This window comes from Triplophysa rosa, linkage group LG8, assembly GCF_024868665.1.
Source record: "Triplophysa rosa linkage group LG8, Trosa_1v2, whole genome shotgun sequence".
Classification (NCBI taxonomy): Eukaryota; Metazoa; Chordata; class Actinopteri; order Cypriniformes; family Nemacheilidae; genus Triplophysa; species Triplophysa rosa.
This window is the reverse complement of record NC_079897.1, coordinates 24,098,185-24,119,973: the sequence shown is the minus strand read 5'-3', so window position 1 is coordinate 24,119,973 and position 21,789 is coordinate 24,098,185. Positions and strand designations below refer to the sequence as shown.

Here is a 21,789-nt window from a genome sequence, read left to right as displayed (position 1 = left end):
CTGCAAACTCAATCTGCACTGTCAAGTAAAAGTCTAAATAATAAAAATGCTCACTTTTACTGCCTTTCTGCAATAGCCTATGTCCAAGCTTTTTCTCCACTGATAAACGCAAATAAATCAATCAGTTCGATAATATATAGAACTGATTTCTTTGGCTTTTAATTGTGTAGAGGTGCAACATAATACATGTATAAGCATTGCATTTTGTAGAAAACCACATTACAGCTGCGGAATAAAATAAGAGACCATTTCAAATTTTTATTGAATCAGCATTTCTAGATATATTGTGGCCATTTCAGTCCAGTGTCTGTTGCATTTCAACAAAATCAAACCTCAGGAGTGACAAAGTCATTCAATGGCAATGTAAATTAAATATGAACTTATTTTTGCAGTGTTTGTATTACAGAGCATCTTTTCTTTTATTCTGACCTGTTTCTCCACTTTTCATTTTCTGCAAATAGGAACAATATTTTTGTTAGAAATTTGGGAGAAATATTGTTAGTGTCACAGAACAAAACAAAAATAATCATTTTACCAAAACACTATACAAATAGTAAATTTAGAAGAACTGAAAATGGTCTTTGAAATTGTCTCCTACTGTTTTCTGCAACTGTATTTGTTTAGAAACGGAAAAAGAGCTAAAACAAAGAAAAGTAAATCATATTTCTGTTTTTATTTTACATAGAGATTGCTAAATGTGCTACATGATGGCTTTGGTATTGCAGATTGTTCAAATTCTGGAAAATACTGACAAATAGCATTTGTGATTACCACACACTGTTCTTCTAAATGATAACCTGCAGAGAACACAAAGCACACTTCAGTTCACATCACTGAGGCGAACTCTGAAATACAAAATTCTAGACAAATCTAATGTTGAATCAGTGACCGGAGCTATTTTTCTTATGTCACATATTTCAACTTTAGTCTTTGTCTAAAGGTCACATAAAACTGTCTTGTCGCTCATTCATCATACCTTTTCAACAACTTTTGTGTGCATTTACTCTTAATCACAATATAAATAAGAAAAAAAGTACAATTACTGTGCAAGATATAAAAAGCGATTTAATTTCATCACTGTCAGGACTAAATGGCTGCTGAAGAAAATGTCCTTTTCCAAAACAACAAAAAGGGGAGGGTGCCAAAGATTCACGCAACAACTGTCATTATTTTTGACCTGCATGGCATTACAATATACAGTATGATGATTATAATGGATGTCAAATAATGAATTTCAGAGGGACTGCAGACTTTGTTCCGAGCTGACACTGTTTTCCTCAACGGACCCCGAAGGTCAAGCACATACAGAGACCATTATAGCTGGCCAGAAGAAATTTGAACGCTGCGAGCATCTGTTGTTACAGATGGCTTTTTAAATTTGCTTTGATGAAGGAGAATGGACCATTAACTTTAACAGATCTGTTCAGTTACAGTTACAACGTGTACTTCCAGACCACATGACAAAACATCTTAAAGCACTCAAACTGCAATTAAAGCTTAAATGGCTCTAACTGCAGTAAAATGCACCTGTACGTTTCTAAGTGACCAGATGCTGAGCCAGACCACTAACAGATTGAAGTCTAATTAAGCCTTTTAGATGCAGCTATCAGACCATCTGATGACAAGATTTTGCCAAACAGTAATTTAGGTGTAAATGAACTGAACATCTACTGTACTATTAAGACAAACATGAGTAATTATTGGCAAACTAAAATCCTCATTTAAAGGTTCACAAGTTAAAATTGTAGCTAAAATCATTCAAAAGTAATTATGGGGATTGAAAAAATGAGAATTGTGTCTTCCCCTGACTGTTAACTTGATTTGGATGTCTAGCTACAATGCTTGAAGAGTGGCCAAGGTCAACTCAAGGTCTGCTCTAACTCCCACACATACAGTGACTTTAAACAAAGAATATATGAAGAGTTTGGTTCCAAAATGAGATAAAAAATGTTCAGAAATCATGTTTTCTTTATGTTATCATGTTTTTATTGTGTTAGTTAGATGTATTTTTGAGTTATTATGGCTTAAATCAAAACAAACCAACTGCAGTTTGATTGATATTAATTGGAATGCACAATAAAAAAACATGATTTTTGAAAAATGTTAAAAACGGAGTTATCTCATTTTGGAACCAAACTCTTCATATGTACAAATATATGTACAAATATTACTGATGTTTTGCTTAAAAGTGAATATGAACTTGTGTTCTTTGCAGTATTTGAGGTCTGAAAAAATACACAATCATCTTTCTGTTATTTTGACCTGTTTTTCCAGTTTTCATTTTCTGCTAATAGAAACATTTGTTTAATTTGGGTGAAATATTGTTAGTAGTTCACAGAATGAAGCAAAAATGATAATTTCATCTAGACACATTTACTTTAATTTACCGTTTATAAGTAAATCAAGAAATTTTTGAAATGGTCTCTTCATTTTTTTTCCGCAGACGTGTTTATATGCAAATGAGTTTAGGTGGCTTTATCTTTGTATTACCAATTGATATTAATTATCAGATTAACCATTCGCACCTCATTAAGGCTATTTACATCTGAAATAGATATGATTTAAGTTGTGTCTCATACCGTGTAGAAAATGGAATTCATTAACACTAAACAGATGAAGTATTTGTTATTGATGTCTATGTTAATTAAGGTGTAGTTATACTATGTAATGCTCAAATGTTTTGTGTTAGATAGATTATTCTGGTCTGTCCAAGTAGGGATGCGTGATAAGACGGCGGGTTTGATTAATTATCATTACTGCGAGGGACAGAAGAAGCCACGAATGCTATTAGCATCTAATCAGTCTATCTGGCTCTTATCATAAGTAGAACTGATGAATTCAGGCCAGTGGGAGATCCAGCGTGAATCTGCTTTTCAGCTTTACTCTTGTAACAATGTTCAAAGTAAATTGAAGGATTTTTTATTATTATTTGTAACCCCTTCCAACCCATCTAAAATCAGCCGGATTGTGTGGTTCACTCAGTGACTAAATGGTTTCATTGTTTTATTCTTTCCAAGAATAACAGATTGTCTCTTGTAAACATTCTTTTCAGAATTGCAGTTTACAAGGCCACAATGCATGTCAAAATATGCTCAAAATGTGTCAGCGTTTGGTTCTTCCATTTATAGTAGTTTGGCATTAGAGGCATGTTTTATGTAAACTGTATTTCTTTGAGAAACATTTTAATGTGTTATGATGACTCAACCGACCGAAAGATCTTGCTTTGTTAAACTTGTAACAGAAAACAAAAAAATACATTTATGTGGATTAGTTTAGCGAGTCTGTTTTTTCAAGAATAAACCCGTATTGGAGTAAATATTGACACATTTCTGATTGACTGTCGATTGAGCCTTACTAATCGATACGCGAGGAACAGAACGGTTGGGAAACCCTGTATTAGATCATGGGTGACCGGTGCTGATTGATGAGATCTGACTGACTAGCCTTCTGCCCACGTATTGGCACGGCTCTTCTGGCAACCATCAACACTTTGAGACTGAGAAATCTGTCTATCACCTCTCGCTTCAATCCAGACTTGATCATCCAGACTATCACAGTATGGGGTGAGATACTGTTGCAGGAATATACTCACTTCTGCTTTACAAAGCATTACTATGAAGAACTATTTTGCATGTTTAAGGGGCGATTCACATTTTGCGTCTTTTGCGCGGGCAAGTTCATTATGTTAAATGTAGACACGCGGCAGGCGCGCGCAAATAGGGAGCGACGCGGTCGCGACGCTCATACGGTGCGGCGCGCACAATTTTCTAGGCGCGTCGGCGCCGCATCGAGATGGAAATAGTTCAACTTTTCGGAGTGTCGCGCGCGCACCGCGGGTCATTTGTAGAGAGAAAGAGGCACGGCTTGCGTTTTCCGCGCGGTTTTAGACGCTAAATGTGAAACGGGCCTAAAACCGCGCGGGAAACGCGAGCTGCGCCGCTTTCTCTAATCAAATGACCCGCGGTGCGCGCGCGGCACTCTGAAAAGTTGAACTATTTCCATCTCGATGCGGCGCGGACTCGCTTAGAAAATTGTGCGCGACGCCCATACCGCGTGTCTACATTTAAAATAACGAACTTGCCCGCGCAAAAGACTCAAAATGTGAATCGGGCCTTAGACGCCAAATGTGAAAGGACACAATTGGCTATGTTATGTGTATGTAGTTTATTATATCTGCAATATGGCACAGCTCAAATGTAACTGCATAATGTAAGTATTAAAGACACACATTTACATTTTTGTTTTATGAAAATGATTAAATTGTACCAGAAGATACTGTAAAGCCACAGACATGTAAACAATAGTAGAAAATTGCTTTGCAAATATAATGAACAGCTATGGAACAAAGTTTATAAATATTTATGGAATGTAAATATCTTTGTCATGCAGAGCACAATTAAATCCATACACACACCTGCGCACTATAGTTCAGAGAAGTTTCAAGGACAAAAACCTTGTGTTCAACACAATACTGTAATTCGTATTGCATTTTATAACATGAATTGTAGGAGTAAGAAATGACATTTGAGCATCAAAGCAAGCTATAATGCAGAAACACTTAAATGGTAGAAAAAACAAACAAATCAACAGGAGCTCACATCTTTCAAGCTTTTTTTTTCACTTCTGTTAGGAAAAGTGAAAATTGTAACAAAACATCAAAGCAACAAAACATCTAAGCTGTACATATGTGAACTAGAGCAAGACTGCACTGTCCTACTGTGTCTAGAGAACTGCTTTTCAGAAAATCTTTTTTCTTTTTAGATTAAAGTCCATATTCAGGTAGAAATGAAAAAACAACAACTTGTAACCAACAACAGCCTAGTGCTTTATCTTGTTTGTGCCTGTCTGCAATACACAATGGCTGTATGTTATACTACCACAAACGTCCTTTTACATGTGATGAAAGCCCCTCTCCAAATGTACGTTGACATTCCCGTAATGCGTTTTGTGTCAGGAAGAGTTAGGGATGAATGAGCCCATGTGCAATGACCCAACAAATATGCTCTTGTCTGTCTGGCAACCCAAGATCTGGATAACTGTTAAAGTCACACAATTTCCTTCAAGCGCTTAGCCGAAATACTTGTCCAATTACTTAAAGCACTTCTTAAGGGATAGTTCACCCCAAAACTAATTTCTGACATCATTTATTTACTCTCATGTCATTCTGTGAGACACAAAAGAAGATATTTTGAGAAAAGTCAATGGGAGCCAGTGGTGTTTGGTTATACCAACATTCTTCAAAATATCTTCTTTTGTCTTCTGCTGGTTTGGAATGACGTGGGTGAGCAAATGATGGAGGATTTTTTATTTTGGGTTGAAAAGTGTTTAATCTAGAACTAGTTTTTACGTACACACTTGTCCATATCCACTCTGGGTGATTGTGGACTCAGGTCTAGTCGTACCGTAACTTCCAAACTCTGACAGTTTACACGAGTGATTTATAAAATGTAACTAATTTCCTAAAGCCATTTATTTATTTGTGACAACAGATGCATATCTGGGAAGCATTTGCATAGAGAGGACTCCGCTAATCCGTTTTTAATATTTTATCAGGATGAGTGGGTAGTAAAATCCTTCTTGCACTTTCTAAAGTCACGATGGCTAAAGTCTAATGGAATACATTAGATGTTTGATAGATTGAGTCTTAGCCCTTTGATATCTTTGAAAAATCCAAGAGGGCCTAATGGATTCTCTCAGTAAAATGTAGTTGTCATGGGAACAGCTGACTCACTTCATCCTCAGCCAGGGAGCTACGGCTCTAAAGCTCTGATTGGTGCCATGTGCTAAAGGGATTTTTTGGCAAATTTGTCATCTTTTTTTATATATATATTTGAGAACACCCAAAAAGGCACGTCAAATTACAGGATTGTTGTTTTGTTTTTTACACTTCAGGTTTCTCAGGCATTAGTTTGTCACACATGATTAGTCAAAGGGAACAAATATAGGCTGATTTTGCATAACAGCAGGATTCCACTACAGAGATTTCCTAACTGTGACAGCTTAACATAATTGCTGACCGCACAGTTCCTCAGCTCATTTGAAAGCTCACCAAGCAGGTTTAGTTACTTGAGAGATGCACAGGGTGAAAAAGTGATTCGCACAACATCAACAAAGTAATGCAAGTTTGTTCTTATTTCTATCTTACACCTTGATCTCATTATATCTATTTGATTTTGTACCGGTTTTGTAAAGCTATAATACGGCTTCTCTCGAGCTCAGAGCATCAAAATGACTGAGGAGCTCTCATACCTGCAGGGCATCCAATTATCCGCCGGAGCCCGGGAGAAATAACTTTTGCTTTCTGCAAAGCTGCACACACCAGGCGGGAATAGTTACCCAACAGCATTTATTTTCTCCCGCAGGAAATGCTGTCAGGAGCAGAGCATCCATTAACAGCCTTTAATTCTGCTCTCTTGTAATGAGTGGGCAGGTTGAGTAACAGAGTAATGAAACATGAGTGAAGATTCTGCGCTAAAAGGGATGATTTCACACAGACTCGTAATCCTCGTTTAAACATTGTGCATCGAGGACCAGGGTACTTATTAAACCCAAATATAGTGACGGGGCGTCATTAGCTCAGCTCGGATTGCGTCACTAGGAAATGCCCTGAATAATGAAACGCGAGGGGGGACTTTGACATACAGTACCAATAACACACATTTCCCAAAAGCGTCAAGAAAAAATGATCTACTCGACCCTCAAGACCAATAGATTCCTTTTTGTCAAGGTACAAAAAAATAATTATTTCTATTACATAATTATAGCGGGAGTGACAGTGCGACTTATATTTTAAAATATCCTACAACGAAACAGTAGCCTGAATTTGTGTTAATTGTACACTATATGGACAAAATTAAGCCAAAGCAATCCCCCTTCTAATCAACATGTTAACTATGCCTGTTATTCCAATCGAAACACATATTAATGCCACAGTTCTCTAGTATATCAAGATTTATTGTAGCGTTAAGATTTCGACTCACTGAAATGACTAAAGCAGTCAAACCTGTTGATTTTATAGTGTATTTAACTTATGACAACTAAATCACAATTAAGTCGACAGTGTAAGCAAGATTAATCCAGCAGTAGCATATGTTGGTGTGTCCTTTTTCATTTTCAGGGGATTTTAGAGAACACTACAGGAGTGAGTTGAAGTGGAGTTGTCCGTGGTGCTACACTTCCCATCAAAAGCTGACCCAAGACCTGTGATGATCAATATCGCAGAACAGTTCTACATCCTGAAACACTATTGCCTCTTGAAACATGATTGAAAAACGTGCTATTTCAATGCCCAATCTTCGTCTGGCAGCTTATTATTTCTTCATGCACATTCAAACCTTTTCCTCACTTTCATACTCAAGCCCTTAAAGCCGGGGCATGGCGAGTGGGGGGAAAAGGGGGGCTGAGTACACAGGGCCCTGGCATGTGAGGGGCCTTGAAGTTCCTGAAATTATATTTATTATTATTTTACAATTGTGCGACTATACAGCACGTCTGTGCAACTTCTCTGTTCTCTGCTAATTTTGAGAAGCTTCGGCAGACCTCTGTAATGCCTCACACGAGCACAGCACGCATGCAACGGCGAACTGCACGATAGGCTGTACGAGTGAAGTGGAATGGACTCGCATCCCTGCATTCTGTTATCACTCCGCTAGAGATCCGTGTATACCTCTCCGGGTTTTCCATTTCCCACTTCCCAGCAGGCTGCTAACTTTAAAACAATCATTTGAAAACTATGTACACCGAACTATGGAGCGCATGAAGGGACAAACGACAAACATCTCGCGCTTTTTGGTATTGAGGTCAACTTTGGATTTGTATGACGTTGAGGCAGTTCTTCTGACATATTCATTTTATCCCTAATAATATATAAACATTCAATTAAAATAGCATGCTAAAGTTAAAAAGATCAATAAATAGCACATGCTGGTTAAGTAGGTTTTGAACCAAGGTAGCTGGTTTAAGCTGGCCATGTGCTGGTCTAAGATGGTCCTAAACTAGCTCAGGACCAGTTTAAACCAGCACATGACCAGCTACCATGGTTCAAAACCTACCTAACCAGCATATGCTGTTTTTTTCAACAGGGTAATAAAAAGATGTGCTAATGTATTTAGGCCTTTTTATTTTTAATAAAAATTGATAAGAGGGGAGCCATTTTGTCTTGACATACTCAACCTGGCATTAAACGTTTTAAGAAATATTAATCTCAGTTACAGTCTAACTGCTGTCTAAAGGCATTATTACTACCATTTATGCAGTACTAGTACTAGTAATAGATTTTTTACTGTTCAATAGTTAAATGTGTAATGTTTTGGACTACTGCACATCGCCTCTATTAATGAAACACAATTCAAATTAAATATAGTTAAACTGTCAATTCATGTTTAAGGGCATACTGAGGTGATATATTTAGATTCAAGTATATCTCAATTCATACAGAAATGAGATTCAGTGCTGTATTATATCTAAATATAAAAATTTACTTGATATATAACGTGGAGGGGCACAGGGCCCGAGATTCTGTGCTACGCCCCTGCTTAAAGCGATAGTTCACCCCAAAATAAAAATGTAATCATTAAACAGATCTATTCATCGTCTATATGTCAACGACATCTGGCTGTGCAATAAGGTATACATCAGCTTCATTGGTCGAAGGTTATAGGTTATCTAAATTCCGACTAGACCATATTTGTGATAGATGTAGGCAGGGTGCGAGCCTTCTAGATATGTTATGGAAGTTTATATAACTTCCGGAATTTGATGCACTTTCTGAAATAATAGGTTTGCCAATAGACCCATGTCCTCTCATTGCTATATTTGGTGTGACAGCACTGAACATGCACCTAAGTAGTTATGATTGACCAAATTAGACCTAAACAGTTTCAACAAATGAAACTTCCTAAATCACAACTAATAAACTCTCCCTATTCTTCATAAACATTTACTCAGTAACTTTTAATCAGTCACTGAGTGCAGATATGACACGTCAGAGGAGATCTGGCCCTCCCGGCTGAGACTGGTTTCTCCGAGGTTTTTTTCTCCATTTATTTCTCATTGGAGTTTGGGTTCCTTGCCACAGGGCCGTGTTGGTTTGCTCACCGGCAGAATGCGTTTATTAGATATTAGTTATTAGAATGATCTATAAACACCATGCACTGTGCTGTTTTTTTACCTTTTCTGTGTTTTTCTGTTTGTCTTATTTTCTCCTGTAAAGCTGCTTTGGAACAATGCACATTGTGAAAAGTGATAAATAAAATTGTATTGAATTATGATTGTAAAATGTTAGCCTTTTGCACACTATTTGCCAGAAGATTTATTCTGTTAAAATGGAAAGACCCCCTTCTGTTTTTCAATTGATTAGAGAGATTATGCAATATCTTAAATTGGAAAAAATAATATACTCTCTTCAAGGGCCTACCCAGAAATTGTATGCAATCTGGCAACCCTTTTGTCATTTGTTGAAAAATTCAAGTAGGGAATGCAATCCTCAAAATGTGTATATGTGTGTATATGTATACAGATGGATGTATATGTAAAAAATATATATTCTATTATAATTTTATAATTATCATTTTTAATAATTTTATTGATACTTTATGTCTGATGTATATAGGGGTGGGATAGGTTGGGTGTTTACAGTATACTGCGCTGTTTGGGGTTTTCCTTCTTTTTTTGTATATCACAAAACTTGAAATAAACAGACCTTGAAAAAATTACGTCATCATTTACTCTACACCTATATGACTTTCTGTCTTCTGCACAACACAAAAGGAGATATTTTAAAGAATGTTGGTAAACAAAAACCGTTCTGTAAACTAGTTCTTTAAAAAAAAACTAAAACCACAAAAGATAGTCAATATCACATATATTTTAATCATTAGTCTTTGCAGTATTTCTCTACAGCATTTCATGTATCATCATGATTTGAAAAATGTTTTGTTTGGTTTCACTAGTGAGCTGCTACATCTGTCAGAGAAAGATTAGAAATTCTGTTCGGTTTCTTTCTTGTTTTTAACATCTGACCCCACGATTTTAAAGTTCTATGCAATAAACTGACTAATCAGTTTGAGTCATTTAAGTAAAAAACTGAAACGTGAAATAAACTTCTGGCATTTCATAAAAGCGTATAAAAAGTGTAGAATTTACATTTTCAAGGTAATTAACCATTATTTGCATTATGAATATAAAGCACCATTCCAACTTTTGTCGTGAACCTCTGTAAGAGTTATATAATTCATTTACATATGATAAATTCAGGGTCATTTTATGGTAGAATCAAATATATTACTTGTATTATATTAAAAAAACGAGAAATCCATTGGCATCATTGATGTTTGGGTTCTGGTCAAAAGTTAGCAGAACTAGGAAAAAATATTAAAAGACATTTGTTACTTGCATTGTTTTACTGCATTTAAACTCATTGCAGATAAGATTGTTTTTATAAAAACAAACTATAAAGTAGATTATTCTGACCTTCCAGCGATTGCCACATTCATTGCATAACACAAAGGTGGTCATCGGTTCATCAGCGCTACGGGTCTGCACCTGTTAAAGCCCAAAACATTCCTCAGAAACCAATGAATGAAAAGAAAATCTACAATCTAACGTACAATGTACAAATCTACAGCTGATACTAAATACATTTTTATTGACGCACCTGATTATAGGTGCAGTTTCTCTTCTTGCACTTGCCGCACTGCAGCAGGTCAGTGGAGGTTCCACCGGTCTTGGCCATCTGATGTTCTCGAATGGCCTCTTGGGTCAACACGTTCCTCAGCTGCTTCAGTTCATCACTGGCCATCTCCTACAACAGCAAACACATAGCGCCACATACAGTATTTCATTTCAAGCCTAATTATTCCAACCCTCATAATAGTAGAATCTAGAGAGACTAAGAGTATCCTGTCAAGAAACCTGGAGAGCTTTTGCCAAACAACACTCCCATCGTTTCGTTTCCTCTCATTTATGCATGTTTAAAGAGGTTCAAAATTACACCCTGTCATCTAAACTGTACTGTACGCCTTTGCTCTGTACCTCGGCAGTCATGCTTGCTATGCGGCTCAGCTCGATGGCTCCAGCTAAGACGTTTTTACGCAGATTGGGATTCTTGGGATCCTTGAGGTTGCTCATGCGGCTGCGGATTCGGTTTTTATATTTCATGTCTGTGGCTTTTATCTCCTGGTAGATATGTGGGAGGAGAGTTAAAGAGATGTCCAACTTACTTTGAAGAGGATTCATCACATAGGGTGAAATTCGCAAAGCATGACGATATGACTTTTAAGGGAAGGATATGATCCTCGATTTCTGCCGCCATGGTCTCACAGTTTGCGCCATAGTCTTTGTAATCATCTGAGAGGAAAGGACAGAATAATTTTGTTTAATATACTGTGAGCATCATTACAATATACAGTACGTTCACTATATCTGCTGTATGTGTGGGTGTCAAGTGTTAGTTGCTCTTGTGCGTACCATCTGTACGCAGACTGGCGGCCAGCATTTCAATGCATTTGTCTCTGATGGAATCCCCGGTCTGCAGATGAGGTGACAGGGGACCTGCCCAGGAGCTGAATGATGGGGACAGGGGGCTTGTGGGGGTTGTGGGGGTCTCTGGTTTACCCTTGCTGAATAGGAAAAACAAAAAGCAGGAGTCTATGAGCATCTGGCAACCCGATTTTTGATTACCTGTCCTTCGGGAGGTTACCAGTCTGGCTGGTCACATTTAGGGGTTTATTACAACTGATAAAGACTTTTTAGACGATGCCGCTGGCAAGAAACTCCCCAAAGAAAAACAAAACCATATGGTGTATCGGTGGTCAACGGTAAATATAGTTCTTGCCTTTCACCAGATTTCTTGGCCTGAGGTGAACTGCCAGACTTTGAGCTAGTGGAGTCTCTCCTAGAAAAGATCAGAGTTTAGAGCAAACATTTCCTCATGGGCATCAAAACATTGGGTACATTTATTTCAAAACTCCATTTAGGTAAATGTCTGCTTGAAGGGATCAGTAGGTTACATTACTAATGACTTTAAAATGAGACAGTACCTCTCTAATTTAGGTTCACTTAACTGCCGTTTCAAAGCATGATGGCTTGACTTGGAGTCCTTACTGCGGTAAAAAGAGCCAAACGTTTAAAAAAGGTCAGAGTGTCACAAGTGTGAGAAATGATAAATATCACATTATTCATTCAGATAAGCATTTTTGTTTAGAAGTGCGAGCAGACCTGTCTCTCCGTCCGTCCAGGCTTGGCTTTCTGGGAAGCTGCTTTTTGGAATCTGTAGAATCTTTTCTGAAGAAAAAAGCGAAAAGATGACAATCTGTATTGATGTAATGGATGCGAGGAAACCATATGCTTTGACAATCCTTAAACTCCAAAGACAAATAAGAATAATCCAATAAGCTGCTGCTGCCCTCTGCCTTCCTTCTGTTGCAAAACACATCTATCCTAACCTCTCAATCTTGATCTTCACAGAAGGCCTTTTGAGTGGCTTACTGTCTCTTGGATCTTTTCTGTAAAAGAAGCATCGTCTTATTATGGGATGCAAACGCTGTTTTTGTGGCTCGACTGATTAGCAGTGCAAACGTCATGGGTTCAATTCCTAGGGAACAAACCGTACATACTGAAAAAATGTATAAGCCGAATGCATCGCAAGTTGCTTTGAATAAAAGCGTCGGCCAAATGCATAAATGCACACAATAATCATTCTCACAAGGCATGAACTCATTCGCCGAATGTAATTAAGTTATTGATGCATCGATGCTTTGATGCTCCAAGCAATTTACAGAGCATTGGGTTAGTCAACATTTAATCAATCCACGCTTTCAATCGAATCCATGCTCTTCGAGGAACACATCAAAAATCCCTTTTTCAACCATGGGGTTGTTCTCAACGCTACAGGTACAAGCAGGGTGAGATGTATTTTAGCAATAGTCCAAACACACAAATTTCACTTCAGTCAAGCAAGCATCTCATGCATTTCAGACCTGTCTTTCTCATTGTGCTCGGACGACCGCCGCTTCAACTCTGATGTGTCTTTTCTATAACAAAACAATTTCAGTCGTCAATAAGTAATTAAAGCAAAACAATGCACAGGCACAGCAGCTTTTGTGTCAACGTGTTTTCCAGTTCATCAGACCCTGACCTGTCTTTCTTCGTGTCTAATGAGGGGCGTTTTACAGGGGGCTGAAGATGCAGAGGAACAGGAGGGAGCGGAGCATTGGGATCCGCCGTTTCTTTTCTAAGCACAGGAAGTCACTGGTTATTTATGAGCACCCCTACGTTTTACATTCGCATTTTTGGTGTCATCTCACAAATATATAAGGCTATATATTATTTGATATATTAAAAAGTAAAAAGTGTGCTGCAGTGCCTGAAAGTAAAGTGAACAGACATTTTTAGATAACTAAAACAACACACCAAGCCCTAACCTCTCTTTCTTCAGTTCTTGTTTCTGAGGAGGATGAAGGTGAAAGGGTAACGGAGGAAGAGGGGCATTCGGATCAGGAGCTTTTTTCATCCTAGGCACAAATATAAAATTTTAATGTGCCGTTCCAAAAAGAACAACAAAATACTAGAAGCACTTATGGTCATGCTGGTTTATCTATACAGCCGGCGGAAAAATTAGGAGACCATCGCAAATGTTCATTTAATCAGCATTTCTAGATGTAATGTGGCCATTCAAGTCCAGTGTCCGTTGAATTTCAACAAAATCAAACCTCAAGAGTCATCCAACAGCAACGTGAAAGACTGACAGCTTGACAACACCCATAAAAGCTGTGATAAAATCAATGTTGTCACAAAATTATTTTTGAACATTTCCTAAATACATGTAGAAATATTACTGTTGCATTGCTTAAAAGTGAATATGAACTTGTTTTCTTTGCAGTATTTGAGGTCTGAAAAAATACACAGCATCTTTTCTGTTATTTTGACCTGTTTCTCCCGTTTTCATTTTCTGCAAATAAATGCAAATAGAAGCAATATTTTTATTTAACATTTGGTAGAAATACTGTTATTAGTTCACAGAATGAAACAAAAACATGTACCTCTAAATAGTAGATTTTAAAATCATAAAACTGATTTTATATTTTTCACAGCTATCATTTTTATAACCATTTTCACACACTATTGCAAAGTTTTACAAAAATATTATAATAGACTGTGCTCATTTCCTTCCACCACAAAAGATGCTGTTAACCGACAGCACTCTGACCTTTCCTTTGGCGAGTCAACAGATGGACGTTTGAGAGGAGGAGGAGAATGCTGAGACAGAGAGTGATGAAGAGCAGAAGGGACAGTTTCAGATGCATCTTTCCTGTGGATATAAATATACGGTGCATGATGACTCCCAATCACCTTCGTGCGCTCGTAATATTTACTACTATTGCTAAAGACATCTTTTTTTATCTTTTTATTTACTCGTGGATGTGTGCTACATGTGATTCATTTTGTAATCGTGTTGCTGTGTTGCCTGCATTGTCTATTTTTCTTAGCAGATGCTTCAGGATAATCTACATGAGACAATAAAATAATTTAACCTCTAATCAATAATTCACGCTCATGGTTTTATTCATTTGCTAAGCAGCTGTATAATAAGCAGGATAATTGACAGCCAGTCTTTCGTTATGACAAAACATTTTGCGATAATTACTGTCTGGCCGTACATTATCCCTGACATGGTCTCATTAGTGCGTCCCCTGACCTCTCTTTCTGCATATCTGATGAACGCTTAGGGATGGGAAAAGGAGGAGGATGAGGAGGTTGAAGATGAGCAGGATGACGAAGAGGATCAGGAACATCTCTCCTGCGTAAAGATAATCCAGTCTCACTGATCACCGGGTTGCTAATTTGACAATGAGAAATCACCATCTGTTAAATTGAAAGGATGTAGCTGCTGCTAACCTCTCTTTCTTTCCATTTGTGATGGGATGTTTAGATAGATGTGATTGAAGAGGAGGCGTAGAATGTAAAGAGCCCACAGGATTTTTTCTGCACAAGAAATGCAAACATCCACAACCAGCATTTATAACTCCAGATCTACACACGCCTGTGGACATACCAACTGTCTGACATCTACGTCTGATAATCAATGGATTACATTAATAATAAATTGCACTAGATTACACTTACACATTAAGTCAATAGGAGATGGTATTTGCATCCCATTTTAGTTTCTTGATGTGACGCATTTCAGAGTGTAGCCAAACATAAATGTAGGGCAGTACTTGATGTCATCAATTGTAAATGATTGATTGAATTGTTCAAAGTCGGCTTTCCATATCAGAATGGAGCCGGACACGAATGTAAGTCCACTAGCAACACCCATTGATTAAAACCTAAGTGGCTTTGGTGACATCAGTGGAAAAGAACATTTGTTTCAGAGGTGGAGCAAGTAATTACATTTTGATGATTTTATTAAGACGAAAACCAAAACTATCATATTTATGTCAAGCATACAAAATGACAAGCAGTCTGACCTCTCTTTCTTTACGTCTGTGGATGAGCGTCTTAAAGGAGGGTGAAAATTGAGAGAAGCAGGAGGGAAAAAATCAACAGGCGCATCTTTCCTAAACAAAAGTGAAAGTTTTAACAAGTAGATGGCGTACAAGTAAAAGGACAGTGGTTTCATGAAAAAGGAAACACAATGATGTTACAGGTTATGAAAAGGTGAGTCATTCTGTTGTACCATTGAAACAGGCTTATGTTGGCTCATTCTCAACATGTGATAACCCAGGTTTTATAAGGCAAGCGATATGACTGTTCTCAGGCATACAATTAGATCAATGAGAGAAAAACTGCTGAATGCATCTTTAAAACACGCAGAAAGCAATTTGAAAACCATCCATGCAAACAGCCAGACCGTGTTAATATAATATTTTAGATGCGATATAAAACAATTTTTTCTTTCAGATTTTTCAGACTTTTAAAGGTTAAAAAAAGACTTTCACCCCAATAAAATTTCTTGAGTGCACCTTCCTGATCACATTCACATCAAAACAGCACATGACTCAACCAAATGCAAGTCCTAACCTCTCCCTCTTCACTTCCCCAGCTGGAAGACTCTTAGGGGGCGGAGTCGAATGCGGCAAAGGGGAGGGGACTACATCACTGTTCAATGTATCTTTCCTAAACAAAATACAAAAACTTCCTCAATCCAACTGCACAGTTTTAAAGGGTAAGAGAACTTAACCAGCAGGGAGGTGTCTCACCTCTCAGGTTCTTTTTTATTGTTACAAGACTGTTTCTCTTTTTTGTGATCGTTTTCCTCTTTTTCTTTTCTCAGGTGGGCATCTCGTTTCTCTCGGTGTTTGTCATCGAGTTTCTTATTTGAGGCTAAGTCGAGTTTAATTTCCGTAGTCGACCTTTGTGGACTGATGAGACAAACAGGTTATACATCATAATGTAAACCACAAGTCTTTGCTCACATTGCCGTCTGCATATCTTAATGTTTGTGTAAAATACTAGGCCTCCGTCTTATCTGCTTCCCGAAGCTTTCAATTTCATTTTTCTAGTTATCAAAAATATATACCTTAACTCTCTCTCAGCAGACGTCCTGTTGGGTGACCCTGGCGGCTTGGTGGAATTACCATTTTTCACCTCATTTGGTTTTTCAGACTTCTGGTTTTGAGCTGATTCTGGTTTTCAAAAGGGGAATAAAACTGTCAGTACCTTCTGGGTTGTTGTTGTTGTCAATGATCTTATCTGTTCAATGTCATAAATCTTGTTTTATTTCCAATCAGCCTCATATTAATGTAATAAGCATTGTAAATTAAAGGGATACTTCACCCAAAAATGAAAATTCTGTCATCATTGACTCACCTTCGAGTGGTTCCAAATCTGTATAAATTTCTTTGTTCTGATGAACACAGAAAAAGATATTTGGAAGAATGCTTATAACCAGACAGATTTTGCCCCCCATTGACTCCCATAGTAGGTAAAAATACAATGGTAGTCAAAAGTGCCCCCGAACTGTTTGCTGTCCTACAGTCTTCAAAATGTCTTCTTTTGTGTTCAACAGAACAAAAATAATCTTACTATGGGAGTCAAATCTGTTTGGTTACAAGCATTCTTCCAAATATCTTTCTCTGTGTTCATCAGAACAAAGAAATTTATACAGATTTGGAACAACTCGACGGGTGAGTAAATGACGACACAATTTTCATTTTTGGGCGAAGTATCCCTTTAAACGTAATAATAAACACAGATGTCTGTCTGGCAAACAACGACAGGCAAAGTAGGTCATTTATGTTTGTTGAGGTTTTCTTGTGACAGGTTTTATTTAATCGGAGGAAATGGAATGGTCAAAAAGTATAAAAGCATTTTAAAACTAAATTAATGTTTTGATCTTGAAAAGAAAAAAAAATCACTTTCTCACCTAAAAGCTTCTTCCAGTTTTTGATAAGAACCTTTGCCAGGTTGACCACGTCTTCATCTGTGCAATGTTTTCTTATTCCGTTAACAGACATCCCAATTCTTGTATCCTGTAAACAAGTAAACATCTTAATTTAGAATTACGGTTAAATTCTGGCACATATGAAAACCAGAGGGTGCTCTCGTGCAGAAACTCTTAATATGGGATACAGAAGAAGAACTATTTACACATGTAGTTCCAGGAAATGCCAAGCGGTGTCCAAAATGACATACTATACACTATGCACTTAAACTATGCACTCAACCATCTAGTGTATTTCTGTCGGGACCACTGTCGTCAATTATTTAACGATAGCATATATTTAGTTTGGCGGAATGAAACTGTTCTGGGCAAACTCTCTGCCCGTCCATGCAGCCTTGCATGGACATAGCAGGAGCGCAGCAATACATGTCCCCCCACCTGGGGAACCAGAACAGTTCCTGATGCGTAACAGGATTCAATTAAAAGATCCGAAGATACAGGCAGATAAGGAGGAGGTGGGTTTGAAGTGCAACACGATTAAGCAGCTGACAAGGAGCAAAGAAATGCAACTTAAATAGGATACAGTCTAGTGTGTGTTGTATGACTATTGGTTAACGTTGATTAGCTGCACCTGATGTGATCAGCTGATGCAAGCTGAACTCACGTGACCTGCCAGAACTAACGCTACGCTTGATGAATATCAGAAGAGTAGTATCGTCCCAAATGGAATACTAAACCGTTTTATACTAACCGGAAGTATATCAGTTTCCCAGAAGAGCGCAAATGACATCAATCGCACAGCACAATGCGTGTGTGCATATGGTTTATTGCACTACCTATGCTGGATATGTGGCTGTTTTGCAGCTATATTCTCCTAGAATAGAAAATCAATACAGTATGTCAATAAAATTGATCTAGCGGACATACCTGAAGTAGCTTCAGCGTCATGTTGAAACTTTTCAATTCCTTTAGAAGATCTAGAGCCCCATCCTACACACACAGGTAAGACATAATAATAATGACCTTAAAACATCATTGAATAATTTCAGTAACATTGCCATACTTACTTGACTGAAATGTTTCTTGTGATAGTAAAACCATTTTGACAGGAAGCCATGCCCTTAAATGTTTGAAAGAATTTTGTAGACAGAAATATATGAATTGTGCTAACTCAATTTCCTTTCATTCGTTTTTTTTTATTTTATTAAAACGTTTTTGATTTTTTGATTTTTTTTTGAGGTTTTCTATGACTTTAACTCAATAATCAAGGAAAAGAGTCCTTGATTATTGGGAACTTCAAAACTATACATGGGAACTTCAAAGTTGTGATACCAAGAGATAGCAAGAGAGAATCGTCAACACAACATATACAAATTCTCTGTGAATATCCTAAAATATAAAATAGTTTTGATGTGAAATTTTAAATATAGTACGCATTGCTTTTGCTATGCATCATTATGACTATTGCATCACTATCAGAGGTAGGTGCTGTGCCCATGCGCGCATTCCGAGAAAAAATACAGTCACGCCTCCACGACCTTGTGCCATTTACTACTAGGAAACACACACTTGATCTAAATATAAAAACATGTACACACAGCCTTTCATCAATCCCCGTATTCACAAATACGAACGTCTGCGTTGATCGTATCTGCCACGCACCAATCATAAAGCACGTAAATCTGCACCTGTTCTGTCACATATGCGTCTATTACAAACACTACTTGCACTTTTGCAACATTAAACAAGCACGCTGCGCGCCTTCGTGTGAATTAAAGCTGAATTAAAAGCGCACAAGTAAGAAACAACTCTAAATAAGTTATCCATAAGCAGCACGTGCGAAGTTTGCACGCGAAAACAAACAGAGTGAAGCTTGGCGTCAAAATAAGGACCTCACCATGTTATTTCTAGACACCATCTTGTCTAGCTTTTTAGCAATCCGCAACAGGTCCTCCTCTCGTGTCATCGTGTAAGCATTAATTACTATGAAATACTAAAAAACTGATACGTTTGTAATAGGTTATTTCATTTAATCCTTAATAAGTAAGCGAAATGTACGAAGTTTTGTTCCCACGCATAAGTTGCTCCTGCACGGTCAGTTGAGTAGAGGGGGGCGGGACCTTTAAAACAGTCGGAGGTGTCAATCAATCCCGATTCATAACTGCTCCTAAATATAGACGTTAACACAGGGCGACAAAAGTTCAGAGTGAATTTTAAGAGTATTGAATAGTGCTCGTTTTAGTGGGACATTTGAAGCAGACATACTAAAGATAAATGATGCATGAGCTGCTTGTGTTTTGTTTCTATCTATGCATACCGTGCACTGTTGATATTAAATTCGGGTATTTCGTTAGCATTTTAATTGCAACTTAATGTAATACAAGTATTCAAAAAAGTCAAAGCACGTCTGGAAAATAAGTTTTGAGCCGTATGACTGCATGATACTCAACAGGTGTTGTTACATCAATTGAGCAGCAGATGTCAGTACTGTGTTAAACATCAATGTTTTGTGGCGTCTGTGTGGAAATGTAGTAGGCTACTTGAAAATCGTCATCACTCTTTTTAGTTATTTTGAAAAAAAAATTAAAATACGTAATTTATTTGTTTTTAGATATCTGGCTAGTATCACTACTTTAATAAACGAACAAAAAAGAACTCGTTTGCTCATATGTAATCCATAGGTGTAAGCTGAGCTGACATGGGGACCTGGGTGGAGCAGGTAGATGGGTCATTGCAAGTGGAAATACTTTATAACAATGTCAACCATGCCTGAAGGAAAATGTTTTTGTTAATTACAACTCATTTTTAGGACATCTTATTGTAAAATAGAACCGAAAAACTTGTACAGTAATACACTAGAACGGAAGTCAGCCTTTCAGTTCCTTTCTACAGACCGAGGAATGAGTCAAAGTCATTTTCGTGGTAAACGACAGAATGCCATGAATGCTTTCCATAGACATTAAGTTGTAAATTAAACACAATTTTTAAACAGATTTACAGTTGGCACTATTTGTCTATATAGTTGGTCGTACTTGGCAACTGTGAAGTGTGTTAGAGGGCCACATTTACAAACCGTGTTAAAGAAACTAGCAAAATTTTAACCATATCGGATGACCTCAGATGACACCGGACCTTAACTGTCAGTAAAAGCATGAAAAATTGCACCCTCACTGTGACAGCGACGTTTCACGACCTGCAATTTTGTACCCGAATATTTGTAATAGTTTTCTACATCACTTCCTCTCATTGCAAGCCTGTTATTCTCATCGTCTCTTGACGGCTTCACCCTAAATACCCTCAGTTCATGGTTACATAAATTATATAAAATTATCGACATACGTTGAAAATGTGCTGAATTACAGCAGGTTTCTGGGAAGCAGATCTATCATTACCCTCTGCGAGCACCCCACATCAGTGAGTGACTGAAACCAGTTCTCAACGGCAGCAAGGCAAACTTGCCTAGAAGGTCTGCTTTTCAAACCACAAGGAAAAGAGAGCGAGAGAGGAAAAAAGAAGAGACTTGAGAAATGGTTTTCCTTCCGATGACCTCCCGCTTCAATTTTACAACAAAATAATGAATCCACCAGTTACCAAAGTACCCACCTACAGTGTCTTCTCAGGCAGTTTGTGGTGTCTTTACCAATTATAGACTGAAGACGCCGGGCTACAGCAATTATGGAGAGTCTGAGATGACATCAGACCAGAAAATGAATGATTTCACCGTGCCTCAGTTTTTTTAGGCGCAGAGAGTCTCTGTAATAACACGCAAGGATGCTAGGCTCGATTGCCATGGCATGCACTCCAGCCTCTGGTTAAGGGTGTATTTATAAAATCTCAGCAAAAGAACCTTTATTCATCTTGAATTGTTTGACAATGTTCAGTGTGGCCACATTTTAGAAAGGAACTGAGATTTGCTGAGGATATTGGGCACCCACGCTATGAGAAGAACAAGCTCTTTGTGTCCAGTTGAGACCACAAAGGTGTGCTTGTCATCATAACTCACGAGACAAATATAAAGAGTGTTCCTATCAGCATCATTTGTATGATGAAATCCTAAGCCTTCAACTTTAAATTAGTTAAAGCTTAAAGGGACAGTTCACCCAAAAATGAAAATTCTGTCATTATTTACTTATCCCGAGGTTGTTCCAAATGTGTATAAATGTCTTTGTTCTGTTGAACATAAAGGAAGATATTTAGAAGAATGTCAGCAACCAAACAGATCTCATCTCTCATTTACTGCATAGTAGGGAAAACAAATACTATGGGAGTCAGTGGGGGTTGACATTCTTCCTAATATCTTCCTTTGTGTTTTACAGAGCAAAGAAATGTATACATGTTTTAATTTTTGGGTGAACTGTCCCTTTAATGCAAATTCGGCACATTGCCTTAGTATGTCCCCACAG

At 37.7% G+C, this 21,789-nt stretch overlaps 1 protein-coding gene across 8 annotated transcripts; it reads right to left on the bottom strand.

The window, feature by feature from the left end:
- Positions 1–9,827: 9,827 nt before the first annotated feature.
- tcea3 (transcription elongation factor A (SII), 3) lies at positions 9,828–19,502 on the bottom strand. 8 transcript variants are annotated; one of them, XM_057340589.1, is made up of 23 exons: positions 19,284–19,502; positions 18,314–18,376; positions 17,369–17,474; positions 16,523–16,628; positions 16,203–16,364; positions 16,024–16,119; positions 15,471–15,560; positions 14,896–14,982; positions 14,696–14,821; positions 14,207–14,308; positions 13,422–13,511; positions 13,136–13,231; positions 12,978–13,031; positions 12,444–12,503; positions 12,217–12,282; positions 12,039–12,101; positions 11,834–11,893; positions 11,467–11,618; positions 11,291–11,346; positions 11,032–11,187; positions 10,655–10,801; positions 10,471–10,542; positions 9,828–10,358 (listed from the first exon to the last, which is right to left on the bottom strand). In XM_057340589.1, exons 1-23 carry the CDS (start codon positions 19,350–19,352, stop codon positions 10,350–10,352), a joined length of 2,088 nt encoding a protein of 695 aa, XP_057196572.1. In that variant the 5' UTR covers positions 19,353–19,502; the 3' UTR covers positions 9,828–10,349. The 8 variants fall into 8 exon arrangements, with proteins under 8 accessions (XP_057196572.1, XP_057196573.1, XP_057196574.1 ...); XM_057340590.1 differs by having other exon boundaries at positions 14,696–14,797; XM_057340591.1 differs by lacking the exon at positions 12,444–12,503.
- Between the last annotated feature and the right edge of the window lie 2,287 nt (positions 19,503–21,789).